Source organism: Equus caballus, chromosome 5 (assembly GCF_041296265.1).
Source record: "Equus caballus isolate H_3958 breed thoroughbred chromosome 5, TB-T2T, whole genome shotgun sequence".
Classification (NCBI taxonomy): Eukaryota; Metazoa; Chordata; class Mammalia; order Perissodactyla; family Equidae; genus Equus; species Equus caballus.
Genome location: NC_091688.1, coordinates 18,250,255 through 18,267,626, shown reverse-complemented (window position 1 = coordinate 18,267,626; position 17,372 = coordinate 18,250,255). Strand labels below are relative to the sequence as shown.

At 39.0% G+C, this 17,372-nt stretch overlaps 1 protein-coding gene across 2 annotated transcripts in view; it reads right to left on the bottom strand.

Annotated features, from left to right (window-relative positions):
• Positions 1-8,474: 8,474 nt before the first annotated feature.
• Positions 8,475-17,372, bottom strand: part of TSEN15 (tRNA splicing endonuclease subunit 15) — a 44,483-nt gene continuing 35,585 nt past the window's right edge. For both annotated transcript variants that reach the window (XM_023640700.2, XM_070267858.1), the window contains exons 7-8: positions 10,392-10,533; positions 8,475-9,864 (exon numbers count right to left, since the gene is read on the bottom strand). In XM_023640700.2, the coding sequence (XP_023496468.1) occupies positions 9,844-9,864; positions 10,392-10,533 (163 nt within the window). In that variant the 3' untranslated portion in view covers positions 8,475-9,843. The remainder of the gene's footprint in view (positions 9,865-10,391; positions 10,534-17,372) is intronic.

The following is a 17,372-nucleotide window of genomic DNA, read 5'->3' as shown; positions in this document are numbered from 1 at the left end:
TGTGTCAGGCACTGTTCTAAGCTCTGGGGACACAGAGGAGAACAAAATTAAGTCCCGACATCCCCCACTCTAAGGTAAGCATGCTATTCAAATACAAGTTGTTAGTTATTATTTCATGTTTCTTTACTTATTCATTCCTTCAAGAAGAGGCCCAATCCTCACCATCAACAGAAGGCTCCAGGCCAGGTCCCATGACTTAAACCCACCCTGAACAGTCCAGCTTCTATTTAGAGAGATTTTTCAATGTGCTTTTGTGCTGTGCTGAGCTAAGTTTGACTTCGGTGTTTTCAATCCCAGTGAATTGTCCCCATACAGCTTCCCTCCAGTGGAAATTTCCCTTACTTGATGTAAGCCTCCAACTACATAGCTGGTAGTTGTCTTATCCCTGTGCAGTTTATCTGAGTTCAAAGGTTTCCCCAGAATGGGGACCAAAAAAATCATCATCATCACCAACAGCAGCAACAGGATTAGTTAGGCCCGATAAAATGTTCAAGGGGCAAAGTTCGTCTTTGGTGTCCTCTCACTTCTTCTGGCACCTTCTTCCTACCCTTCTGCACATCTAGGTTCCATTCCCTGGAGGCCTGGCTCTCAGCTAGTTATCATGTGTTCTCTCCTAAGGTGGCAACTTGTACATCAATGGGAAGTGCTTGGAGATGCAGAGAAAAGGGAACACAGATAGCTAATTATGTGCCAGACATCATTTCTTCCCACACAATCATTCCATGATGTGAGGCAAACACAACCTAGAAGGACATATTTTGTCCTTTATTTTACAGATGAGATACTGAGGCTCAGGGAGATTACGTGCCCATGTCACCCTGGAAGGTCTGAAGGCAAAGCTCTGCCTTTCACGTCTCCTGAGCCTCAAAAATTCAAAGAAACACATTTCTAACAGTGGATTATCAAAGCCCATGATTGGAAGGACTTGAAGAAAAATAACAGGGGTGGAGGTGGGAAGAGAGTGATGAGAATGTTGATGAAAAGGGAGGATTTATGCAGCAAGATCCTTCAATTATCGGCTTGCCAAAATTTAGAGACAGAATGGATCTCGGATAGTGTACCAACTCCTTCATGTTACAGAAGTGGAATGTTAAGGCCCAAAGTGGGTAAGTTACACTCATTCAAACCTAAAGGACTCTGATGAGAACATGCAGTCCAGGAAAAGCACACCTACATGGTTATAATTACAGGAACCACATTTTCCAATGGTCTTACTTGGGATGAGAGAAGAGATGACCAATTTTTCACCTATTTATAAAACCCCAGTGTCCCCATCTGTGTCATCAACAGAAGAATAATCACCATAATTTTATAATTATGAGTAGAGAATTACCGTTTCTAAGTAGAGTTTCCAAATTTAGCAGCAATCACATGTCTACCCAGGTTTAGCATAGGAAACGATGTGTTATAAAATATTAAGTAAACTTATCAGGTAGATATACTTTGTTTTGAAATCCTTGTCTTGATTTCTCAAAACTACTAAGGCCAAGGATCAAAATATAATGGATGTCATAGCATAAGCCTGTTTACAAGAGCATACAGCATGGAATGAGAGCTCTCTCATGGCCCAAGGAACATGGGGCTCCTCTTTCTATACAGGGTTGACAAGGCAGAGAGGCAGCCAGTCCTTGCCTTGTCCTTAGAATGGCAGGGATAGGACTGGGTGATGAGTGGTTCATTTATGAGCATCTGAATGCGATCAAACAAAACCTTTATTGAACTCCTACTCTGTGCCAAGTACCGTATTACCAATAGGTGGGATGCAGTCTGATGGGTAAAATAAGATGTACACTAAGAAAATTAAATAGTTCTCGTGAGTATAAATATGCATGGTAATGATAATTAACACCTTCTGTTTGCAAATGTAGAAGGATAATATTTTAATATATTATTAACTGATACGCTTTCCCTTCTCAGTAATTCTGGTTACCTGTGAACCTTTTCCCACACAGGCTTTCTTGGCACACTGCCTCAGGGACAGGATTATACTACAGAACAAGAGGCAAATTCTTGCCTTTTGAATTTCAAAACCTGAAATCTTGGCAAAAACAGTATGTTTGGAAGAAAAATAGAAAATAGATCTGGAAATGGTCATAGTTTTTTCCTACCCCTAAGATAAGATAAAACTAGGGCGGGAAAAAAAACCGGCCAGGAAAGATGAGAGCAAAAGCAGAAGAGTTAGATCCTTGAATGGGTCACTAAGCAGACGCCTGTGTTCCATCCCCTCTGCCCTGACCCTGTCCAACTGAGTTCCTGGTGCAGAGAAGAGATAATAGATACTACAGGGGAAACTGAGGAAATCCCCTCATCCATGTGAGGGGAATCTGTGGCCAGCACTCATTCCCCAACCTCTTGCTGCTGCTCCAGGCTCAGGTAAAGCCTCACAGACCCCAGGCCCCTCTGGTCATTCACCCAGCATTTCGTGGAGACAACAGAGAAGAACACCTGGTTGGGAAAGTATATCTAGATGGAGAGGACCCGAGAGCCTGAAAGTTCCCCCCACCTGCCCACGGAGTTTGGGGACAGACCAAATATTTCCCAACCACCCAAGAGAAAGAGCTGAGAGAGACTCAGATCTGAAAGATGTTGTGGCCAGGGGCTAGGAGGACAGGCAGAGACTTAAGTGGAATTCAAGCACTGTAGGATGATGCTCAATTCAGCCGATGCCAGTGTGGACTGATGAGAACCCCTGAGGACTGATGTCTACCCCTAAATTTGTCTCCCCATCCCACGATAATGTACACTGAAAGCTCCCTAGATCATCCAAATCTGCCAGGTTCATGATCCCACTAGGTAATTATCCATCCCCCAAAAGGAGCCTCCAGATTCTTCACAAATCTAGCTCCATCCATGCATCTATGTTTAACCAGCTTCCTTCAGAAACATTCTCGCAGGGTCCAGCTAAATCCCCTACACTGTAGGCACAAATGCTTTCTTTTTCCCATTCTTAGGAAGTAAAGAAAAGACCAGGACAACATATTCTGTGTAACAGCCACGATGCATCAGAAGAGGGAGAAGAGTAAGGTCTACATGGTTGTAGTTTCCTCATACGTGAAAGACCGCCCTTCTGAGCTCAGATACTAAATCCAGAACCTGAGTGGAAAAGTGGGGAAAGTTTGTCTTCCAAACTCTCCTCTCCTTCCCAGCCTCCTAGCTCGGCCCTTTTCCCACTTTGGTGGTGCTTAGTGCCCTGTCCTTGCAGCGTCTTCTCACTATCTTCCCATTACAACCCGAAACTCATCTACATTAAAGTGACTCAGAGTAGTTTGAGGTTTAACTCCTCCTCCTTCTCTGTCCCTACAGCTAATCAGTTATTAAATTTACCTCCTTGCTATCTTTCCTCTCCCTTCCATTATCTGGAAATACTGTTCTCTGACTATTCCTTCTCCTCAGTCCAGGAACATGGTAGAATTCCACTTCCTCTGCTTCTTGAAGTTAATCAGGGCCGTCCATGTGACTTGCTTTGGCCAATAAAATGTGGGCAGGGGCGAGATATGTTGCTTCTGGTGGAAGCATTTAATTGCAGTATGTGACAGACACTACAGCACTTTCTTCTTCCTGCCGCTGGAACCGACAGCATTCCAGATGGCAGACTCTGTTGACCTGATTCCCAGAGTAAGAACTCCAAGTCTACTTACAACAGACTTGCAATGTGAGCAAGAAAGAAACATTTGTTAAATGAATCCACTGGTTGTTACTGTGTCTATTGAAGGAGGTTATCGAGAGGATGTGACCTCCAGTTCACCCACGAACTGGATGGCAACAGGAGGCTCCTCACTCCCTCCCATCCTTGGAATCTACGCTCTGCCCACCATTCCCACAGTGGGAGCCATTTCAAGGACGTAGCCCTGAGAGAGGAGACCACCTGGACTGAATACGTGACTGACACCCATCAAGCCTTATGTGTAAGTTCCCTCACTTATTAAAACTGCCACCTACCAATCTAGAGTGGTCCGCCTCTTCCATCTCTCCCTGCCCTCCGTGTATGGGGGGTCAGTTTCAGATTTCACCCAGGAAATTGCCAAAGTTGCAAACCAACAGCATGATGCCCATAATCTAGCCCATCCTGACCAACATACCTGGGCTACTCTTGGGGTTCAGGCTCTCATCACTTCCTATCTGAGCTCCAGTACATGCTACTCAAAGCATGGTCCATGCACAGGTGTCAATCCACAAAATATCACTGGTCTGCAATGAGGTAGGTACAGAAATTGAGAATAAACATTTAGAAATTCTTACAACAATCTAACTGATTAACTTTACCTGTTGAGTCTAATAACAAAATATTTGGGCTTATAGTTCCCCAAAATTTTAGCATTGTGCTTTGCCCATGGGATGCTACAAAAATGCTTGTCAAATTAAATTGGATCAGGGGCCTGACCTGTAGCATAGTAGTTAAGTCCAGTGTGCTCCGCTTCAGTGGCCCAGGTTTGTGGGTTTGGATCCCAGGCATGGACCTACACTACTTGCCAAGCCACGCTGTGGTGGTGACCCACATACAAAATAGAGGAAGATTGGCACAGATGTTAGCTCAGGGCTAATCTTCCTCACCAATAAATAAATAAAAATAATAAATTGGATCAAAGCTCCAGGATTAAGTAGATTTATGGTAGGATTTCAGGCAGGTCTGGGGGATGTTCATGGTGCAAGACCCTTCGTCACTGAGGGTGAAATCATCATTTAAAAGTTCCCCGAGATGGGCATGGATGTTAGCTCAGGGCCAGACTTCCTCAGCAAAAAGGGGAGAATTGGCAGCAGTTAGCTCAGGGCTAATCTTCCTAAAAAAAAAAAGTTCCCTGAGTCTACTCTTTGTACCAGCACAAAATTTAGCTCCAACAAGCAGAGAATCTTTTTGAGCTCTTTCTCACTTAACATTAAATATTGTTTCAGTTTTGCCTACCTAAGAGCATGGACATGAAAGTATTTATTCTTTGGAATATAACTTTGTAAATATATTATTGCCTATGAATATAATTTTTCAAATTATCCACAAATTGACATTTTGTGGCTTGACATTTTGATACATTTGTTCAAGAGTACAAAAGGGTAGTATAACTGAGCCCTAAATTACTTCCTCACTCCCTCCAGGACTAAGTAATTTTTTTTTCTTCTCAAGGCTCTTCGACACATTAATATATTTTTCTGCACCATACAAGAAGTAGGCAGCACGGTATTCTGAAAAGAACACGGGGCTGGCTGTTAGGAGACCTGGTTCTGGTCCTCATCACCTACTCACTTGCTACTAATGAAGCCTTTCGCTTAATTAACCACTTGGTGCCCTAATTGTTCCATCTATTAAATGAGGATAGGAAGTTAATAATAACAAGTAAACAACATCAGCTCTGTTGTGAGAATCAAAACAAAGAGTACTGAAGTGCTTCGTGGTGAATAAAGCGCCACACAATTATAACTCAGCATTTACATATAATACTGCCTTGTAATGTTCTCGTACACAGATTTTTCTCCTCTCAAGCCAGACAAGTCCTTGAGAGATGCACTGTGTAATATTTCTTTGTATCCTATCCAATGTTCAGTCTTTTGGGATAAACAATATACATACAATGATTGTTTGAAAACTGTTTAATTTACCAAAAGTTGTTGAACCTCTTCACCATTAAGTAAACTGCATAAACTTCATAAACTTCCTACGCTGCATGATGGGAATTTCTCACTCACATTGACAACATCCTATCAGAATTTTGGTTAAAGAGAGTTGTAATTGGTGATCTGAGTTCCTTGAGGGCACAGGTCGTATCTCATTAATCTTTGTATCCCCAGCACTTACCACAGTCATCTGAGCACATAGAAGGAGCCCAGCTAATGTCAAAATTAATAAATCAATGAACTTTAATTAAATCTTTCCTAATATTACCTCCATTCAGTACCCTGAAACCTAAAAAGCCAATCTTTGTTTGATTTTGGTTAAATCGATTTCTAATTTCCAGAATCATCTAAACATTTTAAAAGCACACTCACCCAAAAGTCACATGATTTTCCCATCCTCTTTCCTTAGTGAGCACAAGCAGTTCTAATTCAAAGATCATTGAGAGGATTAGGCTGCAGGAGTGGGTGTGGCAAGGAACAGAACAGATACTGGTCTGAAAGACAGGAAAAATTGTACTAATTGTTTAGGGGATACGACATTCTCCTGTGCATGTAAACAATCAAGGTAAAATATGGCAGATGAATAAAGAGCTCCTGTATAGAACTATAAACTTTGGCAGGAACCGCTGTGCTGCAGAGCGAAAGGCTTCCTGCTGGGGGCCGCAATGGAAAAAGTGACCTCAGAGAGGAATCCAGAACAGAAATGCTCAGAAAGAGGAGATGAAACATCATAAAGTTTTGGTTAAGTCATTTGGTTCCAGGCATATAAAAAGTGTAAAGCTGTTTCAGTTTTAAAAAAAAAATGCAGATTACATGAACTTTGTAGATTATTCTTCTATTCTAATTGTGAGAATTCCAAAGTGCCTCTGCCCTCATGATCCTCAGAGACCTATTCTTCTAGGGAGGCCCAGGCAAGGGAGGCAAAATAAGGTAGTCTGGAGCTGGTCACCCAATGTTCCGCTGAGCCACGCAGCGCCCAGGGTGCGCTGACTAGGGACTCCAGAAAACAAAGGCAAAGACGGCACTAGAGAGAAATCATTGTGTCCTTGCTCACTCTCCTAGAGAGGGCTCCCCTTTTAAGGAAAAGTTTATATGTGTTACAGTAGCAATTTATGTCTTTCACCACCATATTTAGACACTTCACTGAGTGTTTCAAAGCGGAGGTCTCTTGCTATGTGATGTGATCCTGAAACTTATGTAATAAATTAGGCTTTTGCAAGGAAAAAATAAAAATGCATCATGTTACATGGATATGAACAAGACCATAATCTAGAAAAAAACCACCCACCCCATCCACCCTTACCCCAAACAAGCTTTTATTTTTAAATATAGACCTACATTTTGAGCAAAGCATGAATCAAGTCACATATTTAATGTCAGTAGAGAGTGTAATTTTAGAGGAATGCCAGAAAGAAAAAGGGGGTGTGAGCACATAAAACTTATTTATATTTTTATTTATGCTATTTCCCACACATTGAAAATAAATTTTCAAGAGCACCGCTTTTCAAATTAATCTACTCCCGGCCTCTGAACATTTTGTTTAGCACTGCCCTCTAGTGTCCAAACGGATCATCTTCGTTTGCATTGAGGCAGAAAGTAAGCTACTATATAGTGAAGTCTACAAGCAGCATTCATTCACCAAATAATTTACCGAGAGCCTAGAATACGCGATTACTTTGGAAGATGGTGGGATACACAGACGTATTAAAAAAAAAAAGGCCCCGTTCCTTGTTCTGTTCTCAAGGAGCCCACAATGTAACAAGGGAGACAAACGTAAATGCGGTTACAAACATACTTGATCACACAAAAGAAATTAACTTTATTTAGCTTTTCACTAAAACGAGACAGACACAGCTGGGTTGTCTCCTTTTCCAAACAGTTCTGGACCATTATTCACATTAGCAGGTATCTGGCTGGCTTTGAACAGAACAACTTCGGTCAAGTACACAGGGAACATTCTGAAACAGAGTAAACATGCCAGGACGTACAGTGGGATCGAGGCCTAGTTTTAAAGATTTCTGGGAGAAAGCTCCTTTCACAGTCAACCCCAAAAGACACTCTGGTCTTGTAGTACCTAAGAGCCCACTAGTCACCAGATCTGACACACAAATCTAACATTCATTAAGCCTTACTCTTTTTTTCTGAAAATGTAGATTTTCCCTAGCACTGCGATGAAAAGTCTTAAAAGCAATCAAATGGCGGAGACCCTAAGAACTGATCACAAACTGTTTTAGGATCCTTAGATCTGCAAATTGCCAAGTGGAGTCACAGAAACACACACTGTTCTGAACTGGTGCATCCTCAGGCCTTCTGGGGAAGCAGAGGGAGTCTGAAGGAGTTGTCGGGACTTTTCCATTCAGGATAAAAGTGAAATTCAAACATCGAGTCAGGAACTACTACAGACCAAGAGTGAGGCTTTATACCATTTGGTAACGTTCCTACTTTTCACCATGTTTCCTTTCTTATTTTCTGGAGTAATTAGCCATGATTTGCTTGTAACCAACAGAACATGGCAAAGGTGACAGGATGTATACGATTACCTTACGTAAGATTATAAGGTCCATCTTGCTGAGACTCTCTCCCTTGCTGGTTTCAGGAAGCAACCAGTCACACTGGCAAGGCCCATGTGGCAAAGAGCTGAGGGTGGCCTCTTGCCAACAGCCCACCAGAAATTGAGACCCTCAGTCCACCAGCTCACAGGGCATTGAAAGCCACTACGACATGAGTGAGGAAATAATCCTTCTCCAATCAAGTCTCAGATGAGCTTACAAAGGACCCAACTTTGAGATATTAAATATGTGTTTAAAGTTGCTAAGATTGTGGTAATATTATCATGCAACAACAGATAAGTAAGATAGATTTCAAGACACTTTATTTTAAAACACTTTTATTATAAAAGTAATACAAATAAACAAAAACTGAAATATTGAAGAAAGACAAAGTCATCCATTTACTGCCCTGCCATCCTATTATAACTACAGTAGTTTGTCATCTTTTTATTTATATGCTTGGTGTGTTATTTACAGCTATGATCATACCCATTCAAACACTTTTGTACCTTGCCTTTTTACCAAATATTTTCTCATGTTTCTCATTATATTCATTACTAATTTTTAATGAGTACATAATGTACCATTCATTGGCTATATATATCTGTTTACTGACTACTTCCCCAGACCAGGGGTTGGCAAACTATGGCTCTGCATTTGGAAGTAAAGTTTTATTGGAACACAGCCACGCCCATTTGTTTATGTGGTTATTTTTATACTACCAACTGCAGAGTCCAGAAGCTGTGAGAGAGACTAGGGCCTGCAAAGCCTAAAATATTTCCTTTCTGGCCCTTTAGAGAAAAAGTTTGCTGATTCCTGACTTAAACTTTTAAGTGATTTATAATTTGGGCTATTACAAGTAATGCCACTTGGAACATCTTTGTGCATATAATTTTTTGTACTTTAGGCAACTTAATTGGGAAGTATTAACAAAAGCAGAATAACTGAGTCTACTTAATAAAGATGTTTTCAAGGCTGACACTGTCCACCACTGTCTCTCTTGTAATATTCTAGCTATGCTATAATAAGGGTGGTGGTAATAAGAATGGAAAGGATGGCCCTGTACTCCTGTAGGTAGCACTTCTCTGGTCCCTATTAATCTAGACATGTAATTTTACACTCTGGATGAGCATATTTTTAGTTTTGATTTAAAGTTAACCAAAAAGGGAAGTAACAGTAATTGCAACATGAAAACCAATTGAAAGAAAACTTTTACTTTCTACTGGGGCTGAAAAAGCAGACTGAAGTAAACTCTGCAGGTGTCAAGGTGTATGCCATGCCATTCCAGGCTCGCCGTAGTGGCCATAATGCCCCGGGAGGGCTGAGTAAGGGAAGGCGGTGGCAGTCTCAACAGTCTAGTAGTGGCAGCAGTGAACAACGAGGCAGCTGTGGGTGCGGGACGACAGAAGAAACACACGTGCTCCATCCCTTGAAACACATCCTAGGCATAAACTTGTATACAACTGTAATTAATCTGTCTCCAGATAAGAAAGTTCTAGAGTAACTACCCTACACTTCTTAACAAAAAAACATTCTTCTATCTGGGAAAATTTTATTCTTCAAAAAGAAAACTTATGGATTATGACCAGCTGAGTCAACCCTGACTATCTCTGAGATAAAAGACGAAGCAGGCTGATGGGTCTCAAATCCACTCTTGAATGAACAAAGTAAGCATCGGGAAGTATAGGTGTCATCTTCTAAGAGAAATATTCTGCAACATAAAAAAAAAACATATCAGGATAGACCTTTTCCCCAACAAATTATATAAAAGTAAAATTAGAAAGATATTTAATGTAATTATCCCAATTATGCCAACAAGTATGTAAAGAAATCATATATAACATCTTTACTTTATTAAAATGTTCCTGTCAAAATGTCAACCAACTTAACATTTCCTAAAGAAGCGTTCTTTTGGTTAAAACTATTATTAGCCTTTTCACTCGACCTCAGTTACTCATCAAATAATTAAATGCATCACGATTTCGTGAAGTACTCTGGGGAACTCTGAAATTCTCCATAGAGTAAGGAAATCAAATTATTTCTGTGAAAATAACAAAGAACATGTTACTTTGAACAAAATATAGCCAGTGTTCTGAGGTATGAGAATCAAGTCATTTTTTTCCTTGAATTTTCATATTGCAAAGGAAGTCATTCTATGAATGGCTCGACTCACACTTAAAATCATGTCATAATTTTCCTCTTTTTTCACTGTTTACTGATAGTTGCCTCAAAACTGACCTGAGGGTCTGGCAGCATAAATCCATCAGTTAGTTTATAATAGACTATGGTGGAATCAGACTCCACTATGGCCAAAGTAAAAGACATCGGCAAGTCTGGATCACCTTGCAATTTTCGAGATGCCTTCAAGATCTCCCTTATCCTGAAAATAAAGTCACAATACATTTAGGATTCACAGTCACTCAGTTAATAATAAGATCAAATACTGTAAAATATTGGGGAAAAGGTAGGCAATTACATTATATGCCTAATGCTAAGGAAATATCTGAAGGCTCAAATATAAACATTTAAAGTTGTCTTTTCTTACAGAAAAACCTGCAAGTAAGGGCTATCTACTGACTTTTGGTCCTCCTCTTCTGTATTCACCCTTCTCTCCTGATCATTATACCTGAGAGAATCAAACTGTATTTAGGAATCCACAGAATGGGAAATTAATAGTGTTTAGTGCATCTAAATTGGCTAAGGATCCTGGGTATTCGTTTTCCAATTTTCCACCTTGGTATCTTATAGTGGAACAATTTCACATTCAGGTTTTTCTTTTTAAATAGACTATAATAAATGTTTCCTCCATGTTCCTACATGGTGTTCATAATTATCACTTTTAAATAGCTATATAATAGTCTATTGATCTGTAATTTACCCAATCATTCCCCATGGCTATAAAGTGCTTTCAGGCGTTCTGGGGTGAGAAGGGCACTAATAAAGAAAAGCTGTGATGATCATCTTTCTGCAGGTAGTTGTTTCTTTTCAAATATTTCTATTGGGTCTTTCCATGTATCAGAATTATTAGATATGAATATAGATATTTTGATGGTTCTCAATATGTATTCTGATACTCAATAAAAGCTAAGAAAAAACTATAGATTTTTGCAAAATTATATACCAAGCATCAATGTATTAAAGGATTTCAATTTGCTTGCTGTGGAAAATAATTTACCAAATCTAATATCTAGGTCTTCAAAGCACTATTAGCTTTTGTTTACCACAAACTAAAAATCCTTATAACCTACTCAATAAAGCCTGTGTTCAATAATTCAGTAAAATGCAACCTCCAGAGGAGCTTTCTTAAAAAGGCAAATAAAAAATGATTAGTTATTTTTTCATTAAGTTAAGCAATTCTCCAGAAATTGGAAAAAGATTTCCTAGCATATTAACATGCTACAAATGAATATGTAAATAACTCAACACTATATTCTCTTCAGCAAAAGTGTAATTTGGCCCCTTAAGTTCTACTTCCCATCTCTAAATAAAAATTCGTATGGTCACTCTTTACCCATCCTATTAGCTGTTGAATCTATAAAGAGTATAAAAAGAAAAGTCTCGGCTTTAAAATATTCTTACTACAATAATTAAAATGCTTTTTTTTTAAATCTGTAGTAGAGACTGGAGACTTTAAAGTGATTTAAAACACCAATAAACTACTGGAAAAGCTGAAATTAAATTGTTTTTGCTAAAATATCACTTAATCATTGCATAATATCTTAGAGTGACAACTGGTTTGTTAAAACAGTCACAAAAGGCTGCTTACCTACTACGTATCATTGAAGTTTACACAGGCATGTAATGTATAAGGAGAGAATGAGTTTCTAAGTTTGTTTCCTCATTTTCAAACCATTGCTAAAATGACCTTGAAAGATTTGTCAAAAACACGGTAATACTTCAGTAGTTAAGCATTAACTGTCAGGCAACATTTACTGGATAAATAAAATCTGTCTACCTGGCAAAATCTTAATTCCTTTTCAAGAGTCAGCAAGGCATCATCTTCTCTCTGAAGTCTTCCCTGCCACCTGTCTCCACCCTCTACGCAAAGTTGCGTATCTGACCCTATGGAGGCACCTTGTGCAAACCTACATTACTATAATTGTTACCTTGTATTTATACACCTAAGTGCCTGTATTCCACTGGATTGTACCCATTTTGAGGGTCAAATCTTTTTTAAAAAAATGCGTTAATGCCCAATATGTAGTAGACTACCTCGGTAGAATGAATGAAGATTTTTGAATGAAGGTTTCCATGTGGCTATAACGAACTCTTCAGGTACATAAGCTTTAAAATATAATTCTAAAAAACATTTTTCTAAAATTCACTATGCAATTCTATTACACTAAATAAAAGTTCAACTTCTCTTGACAGCTGAAGGTCATCATTTTTGGTACTTATTATTGTAGATACAGTGGTAGATGGTGTACCAAAGAACTCCCTAGAATTTAATTTCTTAAAAGTATCTGATATTTGCTTGCTTTTTGTTCATCAAAACATTCAAATTGTTTTATCATTTGTCTCTAGACCAGGGCTTGGCAAACTATGGTCACCTGTTTTTTTATAGCTCACAAAGCTAAGGATGGTTTTACATCTTTAAATGGTATATTTTAAATAGTCATATAAATACCTACATTAATAGCCTTGATTTTGCCACTCTGTCCACAAAGACTAAGATATTTACTACTGGGCCCTTTAAGAAAAAGTTTTCTGACTCCTACCCCCACACTATGAAAAAGGTTAAAAATAAAAATTGTAAGATGTCATCACCAGGGCAGTGCACTTTCTTTTTTTTTTCAATATTATTGATTCAAAAGTCAGAGTGGGAGGAGGTTCCACTTCTAATTAGGATATAGAAGACCTCAAAAGACCACCATTCCTACCATGACAGAGAAAACACCTGATCTGCTTAAAAATATAGCATTTTTCTTCAAAGCCATTAAAGAGATGTGAACACAAAGAAGTTTGAAGGAACTAAATTCCGGCGAGAAGTGAGCCTTTCCCTGGAAAGTAGGGACCAAGAAACAGACACTTCCGTCTGCCACTTGCCATTCCTCAGGCAATTGCCAAGTCTGGGCACAGTGTCTGGAGGAGTGAGCTAGTCACAGGCAAGCAACTTCCCTGGGACACCAGGAGAAAGAACGCAGCAGGACTTGTAACAGCTGCATGTGAAGTGGCATGGTAGACTGGAGTCTGGAGGGACACCAACCCCTGCAGTTCACCCTCTCCGTCCTAAGACTTCTGTGGCGTTTAAGCGACAGCATGAAAAGCTGGTGGAGGGACCTGAGAATGGCAAGCAAGCTCTCATTAAAAGCCCTGCTGACGAGAGAGGACTGATCCTATTCTCAAGACACGTGAAGCTGAGACAACTGAGGCAGCTAACATCGCACTGCAGCTGTGGCCCTCCTGACTTCTGATTGGATCCACCCAACAGGCCCTGACCCGACTTGCCAGAGAGAGGAGAGGATGAGCTCTGGGGCAGGGAGCACCACCAACATCAATCTCTTATAAATGCACAATGTCCTGTATTCAGCGAAAAGTCCTAAGCTCTGTGAAGAAGCAGGAAAATGGACCTAATAATCCCGAGCGAAAAGTCAGTATAAGAAGACCTTCAGAAAACTACGGCTGTTGGAAAAGCTCGGATGTTGGAATTAATAGTTGAAGACTCTAAAATAACTATTACATTATAGTATTAAGGAAATAACCCAGACAAAATAGGTGACAAGATGAAAAATTTAAACAGAAAAATGGAGACTCTAAAGAAAACGGACATTCTAGAATTTTGAAATAATATATATTTTCAAAGCATTGACTAGGCTTAATAGTAGACTAGACATGGCTGAAAGGATTTAGTAAACTTGAAAACAGGTCACAAGAAAACAAATTGAACTACAAAGACAGAAAAGAATAAAAAAAGCCATCAGAAGTCTTTGGGACACTATCAGTTTAACACGTGTAAATGGAATTACAGAAGGAAAGGAAAGAAAGAGTGGTGTATGTCTCAGTCTGTTCAGGCTGCTATAACAAAATATCACAAACTGGGCAGCTTATAAACAACAGAAATTTATTTCTCACAGTCCTGGAGGCTGGAAAGTCCAGATCAAGACTCTAGCCTGGTCCTGTTCTGGCGGAGACCCTCTTCTTGGTTCACAGTCAGCACGTTCTCACCGTGTCTTCACATGGTGAAAGGGGCAAGAGATGCCTGTCTTGGGGTCTCCTTTATAAGGCACTAATCCCATTTATGAGGGCTTCGCCTTCATGACTTAAGCACCCCCAAAGGCCCCACCTTCTAATACTATCATCTTCAGGGGTTTTAACATATGAAATTTGGGGGTACACATTCAGAGTATAGCAGTGTAGAAGAAATAGTAAGACTTTTCCAAAATTGTTGTCTCTAAATGTAAAGTGTGTTTCTTATAGAGAGTATATAGTTGGATCTTGTTTTTATATCCACTCTTAGAATTTCTGCCCTTTGATTAGAGTGTTGAATCCATTCACATTTAAAATTAATAGATATTGTTAGATTTATGTCTGACATTTTGCTTTCTATATATCACGTCTTTTTTGTTCTTTGTTCCCCCTTTGCTACCTTCTTTTGTATTACATAGATATTTTCTACTGCACTGCTTTAATTTGGCTGTGTTTTTTTTACTATATTTTTTTGAGTTTCTTAATGGTGGTTCTTGAGATTACTATATGCACCTTAATTTATCACAATTTATCTCAGATTAATAATAACTCAACTCTAACAAAATACAGAAACTGCTCCAATATAGCGGTATACCTCTATGTCCATACCTGGGATTTATTGTAAGGATCAATGAGGTGGCACACTTTGAAAAGGCTTTGCAAACTGTCAAGCAGTCACTGAATATAAGCTTTATTATATAGTATCTATACCAAATTTTGCTACCTTACAAACTGGGACATAATGTTTGTATCCACCCCCCTCCCCTTAAAAAACAAATTTCCACCTATGTACAACTGCAGGACAATTAGCTAGATTTCTGTTCATATCAGAGTTTACTTTAGAAAGAGATGTTTAGAAGAAGCAACCACAGATATTAATCAGAAACCTCATTACACAGCATTCATGGGGAAGTGACATTCTGAAGACACTGAAATACACACAAGTTAAAATAAGTTTCTTTAAACATCCCTAACTGGCAGGGTATGACAAGGATGGGAAACACATGGAAGGGAAACAAACCCATTAGGACAACTTTTGCAAATTTTCCATTTCTCAAGATATGCTATTGTTTAAATCAGAATGTATGTGTGTGTGAGTGCGCACAGGCACATGTGTAGTTTTTCCTAAGGTAAACTGTGTGGGAATTTTAGCCCATATATTGAAAATTAGGATAGAAATTTCCATCTCGTTTGTATTTGTTTCCAGAGTTCTTGGATATAAACAGCAAAATATTTTCAAATGTCCTCAGAACACCCATGTGGGAAACCCTAACATTTGAAAATTAGCTCAGAGTTGTAAAGGGGGTTTTGTCTTCGGAGTTGAGGTAAATCACTGTCAAAAATGAAATGGAAGTTCCCATCTCAGAGCTCTGTTCATCCCACTCAGTGGCGTGTATGGGAAAACTACCAATGAATCTTCTCAGCAATAACAGAATAAAACGGTTTGTCTGCCTCTGTTACCCAAAGCACACTTGGGAAGTCTTACAAAGATTCAGTTCAGGATCTCTTCTAGTCTATTTTTAACGTATGTTTAAAGTAATGCCACCATTGTTCCCCATCCAGACCTTTCTTGTTTGTTTCCTTTATGGGATACTTTACTGATAAACTCCTAAAAACATTTACTTTGCCTTTAAGTCAACAGATTGCTCTTTCTCAATCTAACAACAACAACGACAGGTTCCAAAATTCTACTTTAAAAATCACACGATTGTAAAGATGCCGAGAACAATGAAGCATACTAAAACACCATAATCTCACTTGGCTTCCAACAAGTTTACAGTTTGAAATCTTACCTGAGAAACCACAGGACAAAGTTTCCTTATACATACAATTTTTAAAAGCTCAGTTCTTTGGAAAAATATTGTAGAGATGCTTCATCACACAAATCTAAAATAATAACTTAGATAAAATTCCTTATAGTTCATATTTGATAGAAATCCACATATGAAAAACATAACCTATGCATTAATAATAAGAATTTCAGGTTTTTGAGTTCGTTATATTTCAAAGGAAAAATTCCACCCAAAGAGAGAAATCAGTAACAATCATAGTTATTGATCAACAGTAACAGAATTTGATGTTTATAATAGGTTTTTCTTTCTCATAACTGTTCACAGAGGAGCTCAGCATCCTGAAAATGGTGATTCCAAAGTTTAACAAAGCTAACCTAAAAACAAGCCTGAGGTAAACACACGCAACACTATTTGACTACTGCCGTTCTTCCAAACCATTTAAATGTCTTCCATAAATCTTAGCATTCACTTTTCTGTAATGACCCTACAATAGAGACTAAGTAATGGAGATTTGCACAGAGGACAAGAAAGCTAAAGATAACATTACTTTTAGCTTCGACAGTGTTGAAATAGAATGCCTCACGGGTTAAAATTATTATTTTCAACCCACAGGAAGCAATATCTCCTTCTGTCCTCGTCAATGTGGTCAAACTGGTACATGCCATAGCCTCATCAGTGAAAGACATTAACTCCTGGATCTGCCTCATTATGATATATTGGAACAATACACCATACTGTAACTCTGGACTGCAAGGCAAAATTAAATTGGTGCCAAAGATGCCAAGGAGGCCTTGTTCATCCACAGGCTCAATCCTGAAGAAAAGTTTCAAGGATAGCAGACCACTTCCTTGGGAATCATGCCAAGGCCTTCCTAGTGAAAAATCAAGGTAGCTAAAACCCCAGGAGGGTTTATTGAACAATTAAGCGCCTGTGCGGCTATTCACCCCAGTGGGAAGCCATTCTGCTAAAATAAACTGCAAGGTTTTTTGTGTTTGTTTTGAGGGCAAGGGAAAAAATGCTCTATCAGTTGAAAGAAGCTGCCAGAATTGGGGGTTTCACCAGCAACAGATTTCCAGCAGAGGTAGTATAAGGACACACATCCTGATACTCAGGGAAGCTAAGTGACAGAAATCATTTTACCAGTTATTAGACTTTAGTCCTCTAATAAAACAATGGTCATTAAACGAATGTGTAATAAAGAATATACTTTTAGAGGAAGGAAACATTTTCAATTACAGGG